At 43.4% G+C, this 14594-nt stretch overlaps 1 protein-coding gene across 2 annotated transcripts in view; it reads right to left on the bottom strand.

The window, feature by feature from the left end:
• Positions 1-867: 867 nt before the first annotated feature.
• The window catches only part of abtb2b (ankyrin repeat and BTB (POZ) domain containing 2b), a 95778-nt gene continuing 82051 nt past the window's right edge, over positions 868-14594 (bottom strand). The window contains exons 11-19 of one of the 2 annotated variants that reach the window (XM_063196605.1): positions 14015-14184; positions 13439-13606; positions 7953-8131; positions 6409-6517; positions 5900-6002; positions 5211-5298; positions 4468-4536; positions 3819-3932; positions 868-1164 (exon numbers count right to left, since the gene is read on the bottom strand). In XM_063196605.1, coding sequence (XP_063052675.1) covers positions 943-1164; positions 3819-3932; positions 4468-4536; positions 5211-5298; positions 5900-6002; positions 6409-6517; positions 7953-8131; positions 13439-13606; positions 14015-14184 — 1222 coding nt within the window. In that variant the 3' untranslated portion in view covers positions 868-942. The remainder of the gene's footprint in view (positions 1165-3818; positions 3933-4467; positions 4537-5210; positions 5299-5899; positions 6003-6408; positions 6518-7952; positions 8132-13438; positions 13607-14014; positions 14185-14594) is intronic. The other variant, XM_063196606.1, reaches the window with a different exon arrangement.

Here is a 14594-nt window from a genome sequence, read left to right as displayed (position 1 = left end):
TGAGGCCCCAGCTGAACCTAGAAGCTGAACTTAGAATGGCCTCTGGGCATAGATTAGGGAGATGAGAGATGCTGTGGGAGGGAGGGATGGATGGATGGAGTCACCAAGTGTCCTTCCTCACTTTTCCTTTTCCTTTCACAACTCACACTTAGGTTTAGGGAGAGGGGCGGTGACGAGGGGTTGGGGAGAAGAGAAAAGCACAAAGTCACACACAGGTCACTGTCCTTCGGTCCTGTCTCACACTCGCCCTCCTAAACCTCGTCCTCCTCTTACTTTTCCTCCTCCTCTTCCTCCACCTCCTCCATCCTTCTTCTCCTTGACGTTGTCATCCTCAGATTTTAGTTTAGGGAGATACAGGGGTTAATGGAGAAAGAGTAAGAACTAAAAGTCAACCAAAAGGTGTCATTCCTTGAGTCCTTCTCATTGACAGTAAATAGAATGGACGCCAAATCAACGCTATTTGCTATTCAACGCTTTGAAGCCAGATTTGGGAACATTCCAACTTACATTCCACCTTAGCAACGCCAAACGCAGGTGCTGATTGGACAACAACAAGACTTCTAACGGTCAATCAAACCATGTTCTGATGCTCATTGGTCAATTTAACTTTTAATATCTCTCTAAAACAAAACATCACCACAAAAAATCACCACCCTGGTAAGTTGGAGAGCAAGGGGACCTACTAGTTGAGCGAAAAATTATCCCCCTGGAGTGGCATTTAAGGGAGATACAGGGTTTTATGTCTCTCATAGGAATGAATGGGATTTGGCCATTTTTTGGTCTTTTTGGGTCCAACCTTGGCTCCAACTTGGCTTCAACAATGAAATAGAATTTTGGCCTCCATTCTATTTACTCTCAATGGTCCTTCTCCATGACCATCCTCCTTCTCCATCACCTCCGTTCTTCTCCTCCTCTTTCTCGTCCTCCACCTCCTCTTCCTCCTCACACTCTGGAGGTGACATAGAGCGAGCGCAGCCTGCGTGCCAGCATGGCCTCCATGTCGTCGAGGGGGGTGTCCCTGGTGGTGGCGTTGGAGTGGGCCCCCCAGCGGGCCCCAGGCCCCAGCAGCAGCAGCGATCGGAAGGCCTCCTGCTCCATCAGCCCCGGCATCTGCTGCAGGAAGAAGCCCTCGCAGTAGGCACTCAGCTCCGCAGCACCATGGGCCTGTGGGAAGGACACAGAGACACACAGGTAACCATCATGTGACTGTTATTGCTCTTACGAATACGGCCTTAAAAGGAGAAATAATACAGAGGTAACTATCATGTAACTGTTATTGCTGTCACGAATTACACCGTAGGCCTTAAAAGGAAAAATAACACAGAGGTAACTATCATGTAACTGTTATTGCTGTCACGAATTACACCGTAGGCCTTAGAAGAACTCACAGGTATTGTCACTGTCCAGCAGAATCTCGTAATTCCTCTTTTAATTTTTTTATCGTTATTTATTCATTTTCCAAATGTAAATCAATATAAATAATTGAATACCCACTTTAATGATGAAATGTTAGTTAGAAAACAGGTATTTAAAATAAATAAATATTTGAAGTGGACAAACAAGGTTTCTGCCAGACACCGATGATATGTAAGTATGTGTATTACTACTACAGTACGTGTGCAGGGTGGGCCTGAAAATGGATAGACCACACACATACACAGCTCGAACTACAGGATCATGTAAACTCCACACAGGATTGCATTGTGGGCCTGAAAAAACACAACATCACCGAATGTATGTACTGTATATTACCACAACGACAGCACAGCGGCACTGCGAGAGGCACACACGTACTGTTATGTTATGCTACAGTACTGTATATGTATATACTAGGTAGATCGCTATGACTGTACCAGAGAGAGTAGAGAGAGAGAGGTTCCATTGGCCCATTGTTTCCGGGTTCTATTATTGCAAGGGGGAGTGGGGGGAAATCCCCCTTTAGGCAGACCTAAGGACTGTTCTATTCAATGCTAGGAGCATTATGACACGCCCCTTTAGGCAGACCGGAACCTGGTCACGTTAGGTGCCCATAGCAACCTATTACATTGGCATATCTCTATATACTTAAAGAATCTCTGACTGTACTGGGAGCCAGAGAAAGTACACATACAGTATGCTTATGATTGCTAAACATTGTGAATGTCTAGTCCTCCTGGATTTCAACTGCTTGATAAGTTGTCACCATTGAACATAATTAAGGACAAACACACACAGAATGACACAGATACAGTATATACTGTATGTGTAACTGTGCCCGCCTACACACACGCATAGATACATGCACAGATGTTTATAAAAATTGCACAGACACTCACACTAATGTTCAGTCTACTGGACATGGTATGTGTATGCAAGAGCAGACTGTATATTTCATACAGAAAATAGATCTATGCTTAGTGACCTGTGTTATATAGGTTCAAAACACAGAGAGAGAGAGAGAGACACACACACACACACACAGCTGTTCAACATACTACAACAACCATTGTGTATGTTTCCAAAAGATCATAGACTTGACACATACCAATGCCTCCTTGTGACCTGTACCATATTGACAGCAGAGCATGCACACACACACGCACACGCACACGCACACACACACACACACACACACAGCAGGCTGTGAACGATCCTACATTTCACATACCCAAGCACTCAGCATGGTGTATGTCTGTGATCTGATACACTCAGGTCTGGCCGTGTGTTCATAATGCAGTGTGTATGCTTGCCAAACACACCACTCAGCGGGGACCGCGTGTGATAAACACTGTCACGATATGTCTGCATACCAGGCAAACCCCCATATGCATTGTGTACATTAAAGCGCATGTGGCATAAAAATGAAAGTGCGCACATAGGAGAGTTGTGTAGCTGTGAAGGTTTAAACACGTCCAAACTTTCATCTACCAGCTGACTCAGCAACAAGTTCAGCTGGACCTCCACATACACAGCATGTGTGCTGTGGAAAATTACTCCTTAATCCATGTGGTGGAGGTCCTGTAATTTAACCGTGATTGGAAAAAAAAATCTTTCAAGTGTTCTGAAATTCATTTACTGTGTGACAATATGTGAATTTTTTTAAAAAAGAAGACTGATTACCAAAGATTTAAAAAAAGGCACTGCTGAGCAATTTCCCTCGTGAAGTGAAGCCTTTCACCCTCTCTTATTCCATGTTTGTGCTTGTGGAAATACGCAGGCTTGTTTTGCCAAACCGTCAGAGGCCTGTGGAAGAGCCAAGTCTTTCTTGGCTGGCTCTCATCTGATGCTGCATACTCAGATCAGATAGTTGTGTGGTCTTCCAGACAGGGCCGCTGATAGGTTTTGTTGGGCCCAGGACAAAGTCATCTGAAAGGGCCCCCATCCAATACATATCATTTGATGAAAACCCAATTTTGGGCCCTCTGTCTCTATGGGCCCGGGACAACTGACCCCTTTGTCCCCCCCTGTCTGCTTCCCTGCTTCCGGACCCTAAGGGGGGTATGTGCTAAAAGAGCGGGTGGGGTTGTTGTTGGAGGTGGTAAAAAGTAACACTCCTCTACAAAGTGTATTTGGCGCAACTCTCTAAGCATTGGATTAACACAGCAACATTTCTGTATTTGATCTGTTTTGAATTAGCACTGATAACGTGGCATGAGTTAGGTGTTGCTGTAAGGGACAGGTAGGGTTTGAGGGGAGTGTAGTGGTGAAGAGGGAGGCATGTAGGATGTGTGTGGGAGTGGGATGTGTGGCTTGGTGTTGTTGGAGATGGGGTACGGTTGGGAGCAGAGAGGGGGGCAGGGGTGGAGGCAGGAACGGGCTTGCTTCTTGTGGGTATTTACCTTGGCAGTACGGTAGATGCTGACGGCGTTGTCCAGACTGATGTTCTGAGAGCAGATGATTTCACAATGCCTCTGGAGCGCCCCCAGCTGGAACAGGCTGGCAGCGGAGAGGAGCTGCGCAAGAGAAAACACACGAGGACACAACATGCAAAGTGAATTTAGAGAGAGTAAACAACACACATGAGAAATCCAAAGTGATTTTACAGACAAAAGGCACTCCTCACAAACACAAGATGCGCTGTACTCATACAGCTCTGATTGATTACACTAGTGTGTTTCTTCTCTCTATAGACTCTGGTTATGCAATCTTTAGTTCAATTGTCATGGTCTCCAGATTGCCATGAATACTCATGTGTCTCATTAGAGCCTCTATAAATAGCCTTCACATGTCAATTGGAAAGGGGGGTGTCATTCCTAATTATTATTCATTAATTATAGAAACAATAGGTCCAACTAAATCCCACCATTGTCTTATCCCTCAGAGAGCTGGGCAATTGCGTCACTCCAAATAAATTGGGGAAAATTGATTGCCTTGGTTGTTCACACATCAGTGCGAGTGAGTGTGACTCTGACAGATGTGAGAAAGACAGCTTTTTCGGAGAGTAATGTGCAGTGACGTGACCGTCGAGTGACTTGGGGAGACTCTCACCTCCAACATGTTTGACACGTTGGTTTTTAGCGCCTCTGTGCCTCCGCAGTACAGATAAGACATCATCACCTGAGAGAAGGAGAAGGAGAGAGGAAAAGACTTGTCACTACTGTGTGTCCTGGTGGAGGAGCACTGTCATGCTTAACCCGTTTGTGCAGAGCCAATGTTATAACCTCACTGTCATCAAAATTCTAATGACCAAGTCTTAATCTGTTACTTAAGGGTCTCTGTAATGTCATAGCAATGTTGTTGTTATGATGTAGTTGAGTCTTTCCAGCAATGAGTGAACCAGTCTGCGGGCTTATCATCTGCGCAAAGAGGATAGAGACCCTAAAGTTATAATATGTGACATTTGAAGTGGTATGATATTTAAAATCCTACTGAAGTAAAACTAGCATTTGATTCAATAAGAAATAAAAATACACCTGTGTGTGAGATTTGTGGGGAAAAAAAACTTTCATTTGTACAGGATATGTGAGTGCAGAAAGTACCATCTTCACCCTTTTGAGACTAAATTCACTCTTGTAGCAGTGTATTAATATTTAATTGACAGGATGATAAATTACTTTTAAACAACCACATTTCTTTGACTGATGATATTAGATATACTATCATTTGGCCTTTGCTGGGTGCATGCCAATGGCTACCTACTTGGATGTAAATGTACAGTTTTAATGATTCTCTGTGGAGATGTAATGAGAGGATATGATGAATATACTACGCCGTCATCCACAGTCACTTACTTGGAAAGTATTATATTTGACATCACTGATCTCAATGTCTTTGCTCTGGGAGCCATCCGATCCACTCTGTGCCAGCAGAGACTTGAACCTGCGAAGAGGGGCGAGCGAGCAAGATTAGTCTTGTGTCTTAAAGATGAAAATTAAAATGTGCAAGAGGCCCTGGGGTCAGCCCTTAACATAGCTCTTTATTAACACTCCTTGTTAAAATATGCAGAGGTTTTGAACGGGAAATTAGAAAATGAAACAGCGCTGTTCACAGCTTTGTTCACAGCTTTGATGCAGTTCCCCAATGGATTATGTTCATTAAAAATGAAAAAGGAGTTCAGCAAACTTATTTTGCTTTAGTGTTTTAGTTGTTAGTTTACTGATGCTTGATTCCCTCTAAACTGTAAGTTACTCTAAACTTATATCGCTTTAGTTACTCTTAGCTTTAGAACATTTTTGTCGAAAATTTCTCGTACAGTAGCTTGTCCCCTCAGTTGTGAGTTGTTCTGGACTGAAGTGTCCATCAAAGGTATGTGTAATAAAATGTTACTAATCTGTTGTAAAAACTGTAGTAGGTTGTCCTCATCTTTCATGAAACATTCAAATAAGTATTTTCATGTAAGCTATGCAACTCACTTGTGAGTTGCTATGAACATTCATCCTGAACATTCATTGTACATTGAGGTAAAGCACTGTGGTCTCACCTGTCGGAGGCTGTGATCAGTAGGACTCTGTGAGCGTAGAAAGGCTTCCCCTCCACCACAAAGGTCACGTCCGACATCTCCTGGTTGTTCAGGAAGTGTGGATCTGCGAATGTGAAGAGAAAATGATGTTCACTATGACAGATAGATAGTTTTCCACGCAACCTCCCCATTAATCTCTCTATCTTGGCATCAGCACTCCGTATGGCAGTGCCCTTTATGCCAGCACATTTATGGATGATGTGAAGACTAAAATCTTGGACCTGCTTGGTTGTAATAACAGCCTAAAGGCAATCTCAGTTCCTCCCATGATAACTTACAACTGTTATCACTCACTCTTATATAGCAAATGAATGGACTTCAACACATATTGACAAAGGAAAGCTCTATCATAAAGTACTGTAATTCTTTACAACACCTCTAACCTCTTAAATTGGTGTGTGTGTGTGTGAGCGTGTGTGTGGGTGCGTGCATGCGTGCGTGCGTGTGCGGATGCGATGATGATGTCTTACCCAGCTGCGCTAGGAGTGTGGACTTCACCTCAGGGATGGGGGGCAGGGGGGCTGCTCCATAGCAATGGCTGAAGATGCCTGCTAGCTGCTGCGCTATTGCCTCATTTTGCTATCAGAAGACAAAACCAGAGGAACAGGCATGTTGGGAATACTAATTTAGCCATTTTATTAACAGTGTCATTACATGCATTCTCATGGACAATGGCCTGTTTGCAAAATGTCCCAGACCTCCTCCTCAGGTCCTTGGTTACCTGATAGGGTTATTATGCATGAATACACATTAGATCAGAATCTTCGCTAATATGCATAATGTGATGTTTGTACTGTGACTACTGATGTCTGTGGATATTCTCATTCATCCAGATCATGGAAATCAAAGAAACTCTGTGCTTTTCAGCGATGCTAATAGCATGGTGTTTGTTGTACCTGTGTTGTACACTTGCTTTGGGAAAAAGCATTGGCAAAGTGTTATGCAATTTAATTGAATGTACGACTGATATCTTTGCATGCATTCTCAAAAATGCTGTCCTGTTTGCTGAATGTTGTCAGCTTGCAGCTTAAGCACTGGTACCTGGTGGGTTTATAGTAAATACATATATACACAAAGCACCTCACTAATGTGAATAATGTTTGAAATGTGGCTTATGCTTGGAGATACTGTATGCAATTGGACTTGTTTTGTTGCCCAGTGTCTGAGGTCTTTCAGGGCTGTTGTTTGTGCTGTGGTGTGGTGTGCGGTTGGTTCTGAGGATGATGTGTTCTGCTGTGTATCTTGTTGGTTCTGCTACCAGTGTGCTGCGTGTTGTACCTTGTGGGTTCTGCTGCTAGTGTGCTGTGTGTTGTACCTTGTGGGTTCTGCTTCTGGTGTGTTGTCAGAGAGAGTAGATAGAGAGAGGTTCCATTGGCCTATTGTTTCCGGGTTCTATTATTGCAAGGGGGAGGGGGGATATCCCCCTTTAGGCAGACCTAAGGACTGTTCTATTAAATGCTAGGAGTATTATGACACGCCCCTTTAGGCAGACCGGAACCTGGTAATGTTAGGTGCCCATAGCAACCTATTACATTGGCATATCTCTATATACTTAAAGAATCTCTGGTGTTGTATATGCTGTTGTACCATTTAGCTTCTGCCGCTAGTGTCTTGTGTGTTGTTTGTTGTGCCTTGTTGGCACTGCTGCTGTCGTGCTGTGTGTTGTATCTTGTTGGTTCTGAAGATGTTGTGTTGTGCTGTGTACCTTCTGTTGCTATTGTGTTACAGTATGTGTTGTGCCTTGTTGGTTCTGTTGCTATTGTTTTATGTGTTGTGCCTTATTAGTTCTGTGCTATTGTGTTACAGTGTGATGTACCTTGTTGGTTCTGTGCTATTTTGTTACAGTGTGTGTTGTACCTTGTTGGTTCTGTTGTTATTGTATGTGTTGCACCTTGTTGGTTATGTTGTTATTGTATTACAGTGTGTGTTGTACCTTGTTGGTTCTGTTGTTATTGTGTTACAGTGTGTGTTGCACCTTGTTGGTGATGTTGTTGTGTTACAGTGTGTGTTGTACCTTGTTGGTTCTGAGGATGGTGAACATGAGGGGCAGGCCGAGGCAGACCAGCTCCTCGCAGTAGTCCTCCTGCCTGATGGAGGTGAAGTCCCGGAGGAGGGAGAGCGCCACAGCCGGCCGGCTCTGCTGCTGGGCACTGCGCAGGGACTCCAGCCACACGTGCAGCTTCCACTGCACTCCTGCAGCACAGAAGAGAGGAGATATACATTAGTTACCATAAGAGATTAGAATCCCCTTTATTGTCTATTGTAGGACAAGTTTAATTAATCAGGTTCAACATTGGTCAGATGCTTTATGACTCACATCTCTCACATACAAATACATGTATGTGTAGACACGTTTTATACGATTTATAATGCATGTTGTAGACATGATTTACATACATGTATACTGTACATGCATATACAGTACATAAATACAGTTACAGAGTGAATCATCGAATACTGTGGTAGACACCTGCTGCATGGGAGAAATAGATTATTTATTCAGTCAGTCAAGTACCTATACTAGGCTATATTGTACTATTATATTGAACATCGGCACTATAGACCGGCAAGACGTATAAGTCAGTACTACGGGAGCAGCATAGGAAAGAAGCATGAAGAGTTCAGATGCAAAACCCTCTGTAAAAGCCATTACAAAAATGTGTTGAAAATCGATAGAATGTCTATGTGTTGCAGCGAGACGAGTAGGCGAGTACGTACAAGCGATGCGATGTGGGCGAGTAACTTATTTTAACTTCCAGCGAGGCGAGTAAGCGAGTAACCAATTGGAATGCAGAGTTCGGTACTTCTCGCCTGTTCATTGGCAGTTAAAGCCGCGGGAACTTTCAGCGAACGTTCCATGAAAGAGTGGCGAGTAGGCGATCAAAGTCATGGTTCCGGGTCGTGATCCAGATCACCTCCAGAATTTAATCACTTGTTCCTTGGGTCATCACTAACAACTCCACAAAGTTTCGTCCAAATCAGTTGATTCGTTTTTGATTTATCCTGCTGACAGAATCTTTTTAAAAGTCCTGGTTCCGGTTCGTGATCCGGATCACCACCAGAATTTAATCACTTGTTCCTTGGGTCATTATCAACAACTCCACAAAGTTTGGTCCACATTTGTTTATCAAGGTAATTCATGTCCATATCAACTGCAGCTAGTCAAGCCCAAACAAAAATGAAATGGACTGATTGTAGAACTGTAGCATCTAAACTCTTCATATGCTACTCTCAGTGAAGCATCTGGACGATGGTACACTCTGGCAGGAGACACGAGAGATATATTACAGTAGCATCTGCTGTGACGTACGCTAGCAACAAGACAAGGGACAGATTATTCAGTATAGAAACTGCACCATGATAAGTGTTATCAGGGGCGGAGTGGCCCACCTTTTCCCACCGGGAGAATTTTCCCCTTGGCGGCCCTCTTTAAAAAAAAAAAACAAAAACAAAGCGAACATGGTTTCCTAACCAAAAAGACAAAAGCCACGAAATCTGCAGTCGTACTACATGTGGACATTAGTGTTGTCAAAATATCAACCTGAAGTGGAGAATTGTAGCCTACACCTTGATGAAATGCACAGCCAGTGGTGTAGTCTACGTAAAACACAGGTATACGCACCCATTTCAAAATTTCAGGGATTACAGTATACCCACTTAAAATTGATTGATCCATTATTTACAATAGCACAAATATATACAGTAGACTATACACACATCAAAAAATGCTCAAATATACAGTATACCCACTTCAAAAAGTAGACTACACCACTGGAGCCATCATCACAGTCCAAAGCATTCATAGGCCTAGGTTAGGCTACATCACGCTACTGTTCCATGCAAATGTGCACTCCACTGTAATTTTGACAGTTTGAAATTGAAATATCGTTTAAGGAAGACAGGATGAGCATGGGCACAAAGTTTTGGGTGTGGGGATTTTTAGAAGAGTAGGCTTAGGGCCTACAAAATATAGTATAGTAGCCTATAGCTTACAAAAAGTCTGTCTACATTGTGCAATAAACCCACCATGCAGCAAATAAGCCAAACTTAGCTACTTCAAACCACAACCATAAGTCAACAAAATGTATAACCAAACGGTGTAGGCCTACCTTAAAACGCTGTCTTCTCGCAGCAAATGTCTTTGTTTCTTGCAATCACTCTACTTTAAAGAGTTTATGAAACGAAAACAAAGTAAAGGAATTTGACCATTTCCAGGACAGATTCTGAAAGTTCTAAGCCTTGTGAATAAAATGGGATATTGTCTGGGTGATATTTTGTCCTAAAAGTCATGTTAAAACGTTCCCAAAAAGTGTTTTTTTGGTGACATGCAAATTTTATGCAAATGATATGCGTGACATAGAAGGGGTGAGTTCACCTCATTCCACCTTGTTCAGATCAATGGCAGCTAGTACCAAAACAAAGCGCAGTGTCAAGCAGTGTGTTGCTGGAGAGCCGAACGGTGCCAGCTGCAAAAATGGCTACTTGACAGAAGGAATATCTTTGCACAAGTTCCCTTCTGTGAAGAATGATGGAACTGTGGCCAACAAGAAGAAGGCCAAATCAAGCTAGGGCTCTGTGGATCCAATGCATGGTTTTGAAGCAAGCTGTTGGTCACTGTTGTGCTCGGCACATTTCCACCCCTTGTGCTTCACCACAAATGTGGAGGTCGCGGGCATGGTTGGACTAAAGAGAATGCTATTGCCTCAAGCAGTTCCAACAATTGACATCGCCGGCGTGCAGACTGAAACTGCCCCTGTTTTACCTTGTCCATCTGCTTTGTATGTTGTTTTCAGGAAAGGGTAATGCACATTACATGCCAAACCGTTGCGAATGCTCTCGGAATATGCACTTATTGTTGATTGCCATTCAACTGGTCAATATATTGGTTTTGGGAGGATATCCGCGCACCAGCGTGGTGCTCTCGGTCGAGGACAGCCAACTCACAGACTGGGCTACTCAGGGCTTTTTCTGAACGGGGAAATAGGGGCGCTCCACCCTCATACCTCCGTGGGTGCACCCTCATACTTTTATTTTTATATATATATATATATATATATATTTGAGCGCCCCTAATTAATTTCTCATTCATGGGGGGGAACACCCCCCTTCACCCCCTGTAACCTGCCATGATGCTCCCTGATGCCAAAAAAATCCTAGAAAAAGTCCTGCTACTGCTTAGCGAATAAACGGAGATGCACATAGCGTAGGCCTACTTTGAAGCGTTGATTGTTTGTTTTTAGTATTGTGACGTTTGGACACACCTCGTCCTCAGAGTCAGGCTGAGGGACACGCAACGCCTGTGACTTTGAGCACAAAAAATAATAATAATGATAAACGCTAAAAATATGCTGAGGACTCAGGCTATATAGGGTGTTTTTCCAACAGCCTAATACCTCCGTTTTTTCTCTAGTTGATGATATTTTTGCATGTAGCCTACATGCATTTCAATCACACTATATCGCGCAATTGAATCAAAATGCCCCCCATTTGTCAACAAATACACACGCCATGTCATCTTTGGGTCATGGCAAAGCGCCCTTAGCAACCGTAACCATAAACATAAGAACTGTCAGGCTATGTCAGCAATCGTCACTTCGCCTGTCAGACATGTCACTTTCTGCAGATGTATCAGTGCCTCTGAAATAGATTTGTGCTGCTGTTTTTTTTTCTCATGAGGTTGGATGTGTGGTTTTTCGACACGCTGATGTTTGTATCAGAATTTTGGTTCCTTTATAAGATGTGGGTCCATCAAATGTGTGTTGTTTTCTCACATCGCCATACTAGCAAACCAGGGACTCACCTCTTTGATGTCACAGCCCAGCTCATTAGTCACACCAAATTTCACAGAATTCACACTTTGAGTTGCCATTTTCACAAGTTCCTCCAGGATGATTGGGTTCAAAGTCTCATCGATGCTATCAGAAAAAACAAGGCTTTAATAGGAATGACCGTTTGTTTTCGTTTCGTAAACACTTTAATCCACAGCTTATTAGCCTACACACCCAGCACTGGTCACATCAGAATCTTGTGGTAATTATTTTGTTCCATTTCTTCAGACATAGGCTACATCCTAAATGTACCACATATAAATATATGTATGATAATAATATTATTTCGACTATAAGGAGATATACTGGTAGGTCTAACAAATCAAAACAAAACCCATTGCTTCTGTTAGGTGCAGTTATCTTGCTTCTGTTAGGTGCAGTTATCTTCCTTACCACTTGGTGGAGTCTGTTCGTAACCCAAGTCAATAACCACAGAGCAAGTAAATCAGGACTGGAAAGACTGTAAACTGTAACAGTCGTGTGGAAATCGGAAAATAAATCATAATTTATTCATATTTCCATCCTTTGGTAACCAATATACATATCACAGGTTCTTCAAATACTGAAAACGAAACTGTGTTACTAAGATCTTGTAAACTTCCGCGATCTACGGTGTATGAAAATTATCAGTAGAGAAGGGGTGTGGCCAATTTACTGTTTGACACCGTCATTGAGGTAATGCCGTCGGGTATACGGTATAAATACTGGCTAGTCAGCCCAATTTATCAACGGGGAAGTGGAACGTGGGAAGTCAGTGCTTATAAGTACCATCTATAAACTTCAGGGCCGGTTGAGAACACAGTGTGGCTGTATTATTACATTTCACGGCCGCGGCCCACCGGGACAAGTCCCCGATCTCCCGACGGCCACTCCGCGCCTGAGTGTTATCCATTTACACATACTGCACACACAACTCCTGCATCGAATAGAGAAGGTGATACTTCATGTAAGGCTCTATTTGTACACTTCTTACAAACCCACTTCCTACAATAAGGTGAGGAAAAGGGCATAATGATGGACTAAAGAGGGTTATACACAGACTCATTTATCAGTCATTTGTCATTTCGTGGCACTTGAAATAATTATGTACTGTTCCGATTGTTCATTATTTTAAGCAGTAGGCACTTAGTACTTAGCGTGACTGAGACCCCATTCCCAGGATCATCACACAAGTAAGTCGCTTTGCAAAAAAGCATTTGCTAGAATGTCACGCATAGTAATGCAATAAATTCCAATTCATCATTTTTTTTGGCAGAGTGTGGTAAAGTATGCGCTTTCAAATCCACTCAGCATTAAACAGAATTAATGCTCTAACTCTGCTAAGCATGTTCGCATAATTGTATTTCTGTGTGTGTGTCTGTGTGTGTGTGTGTGTGTGTGTGTGTGTGTGTGTGTGTGTGTGTGTGTGTGTGTGTGTGTGTGTGTGTGTGTGTGTGTGTGTGTGTGTGTGTGTGTGTGTGTGTGTGTGTGTGTGTGTGTGCGTGTGTGTGTGTGCCTGCGTGCATGCGTGCGTGTGTGTGTGTGTGTGTGTGTGGTGTTTCTATATATCTAAATAAGCATGATTTGTAGGTGTGTGTATAGTGTGTCTTTTATGTCAGTGTGTTTTTATGTCAGTGTGTGTGTGTGTGTTTTTTCTCCCCATCCCCGTCGACTATATGATATGAAGACCCACCTAGACTCCTGAGTTCCATGGTGACATCCAGATAGCCATGCTCGGCGCTGTAGAAGGAGGCCTCCTGCAGGGTCTTTGTGCGGGCCTTGCACATGCGCGAGCCCCCGCTCCCACTGCTGGAGACCGACAGGAGGCTGGGGCTGGGGGACGGGGGAGGGCCTGGTACTCCTGGTACACAGTAAAAGAGGGGGTTTTCAAAATTCCAGAGTGAACTTCAGATAGAGTGTTTACAGCACTGTGGAGAGTCAATTTACTTTAACAATGGAGTCAAAAGACGGTGTAAAACTTTCCTGATGGCCTGCATAATTTAAGCTCAACAGCAAGACACCTTGCCCTTTCTGCTCCAGGTGCCTCCAATATTTTTTCACACTCCAGTGTTGATATTTACAAAACAGTGAGTGGAATTAACTTTGAAGATGTTACACCGACCAAACAACATTATTGAGTAGTATCAAATCTTATCTGAAATGGAGTTAATTTCGACTCTTTTAGTCAAGTCAAGTCAAGTCAAGTTGAACTCTTTTAGAGTTAAACAACACTGGTATTTTTACTGTGCCCTCCTCTCGCCTCACTCACCTCCTCCTCCTCCTCTGGAGCCGGGTCTGAGGGAGCAGTCCCCGTTGCGGATGAGAATGGGCATCTCCATCTCCAGCTTGCCCTCCACACCCTCGGCCAGGATCTCCTCCAGGGACAGCACGTCCTCCTTCACCTGCTGCGGCTGGGCCAGCAGCTTACGGAGCACGTTCCTGCAGCCGGGAGGAGAGAGAGAGGAGGAGAGGAGAGGAGGAGAGGAGGGTCAGCCATGTTGGACAACAGGGGGTACACAGAGAGAGATGCAATACAACATTACACATACAGTACCTTATACACTGCATGCAGCATATCATTGTATTATGAAAGTTCAGAGTAACCTGAAAACACGTCTCACAACTTCTCACATGCAAGGATGTACAAAAACACTACCTGATACCTATCGGACATGTACATTGTACCAAATGGGGATTTTTTTTTAAATGGAAGTTAATTCTACACTTCAGACAGCAAGTTTATGACACGGGCAGAAACACCTTGGCTCAACCAGCAGGGGTCTTGCACAGATGCAAAAACAATACAACCATACCGTCTAATCATGAGAAGTGTAAGAAATCCTCATCTA

The sequence above is a fragment of the Engraulis encrasicolus genome, chromosome 4, assembly GCF_034702125.1.
Source record: "Engraulis encrasicolus isolate BLACKSEA-1 chromosome 4, IST_EnEncr_1.0, whole genome shotgun sequence".
Classification (NCBI taxonomy): Eukaryota; Metazoa; Chordata; class Actinopteri; order Clupeiformes; family Engraulidae; genus Engraulis; species Engraulis encrasicolus.
This window is presented reverse-complemented; position numbering and strand designations above follow the sequence as displayed.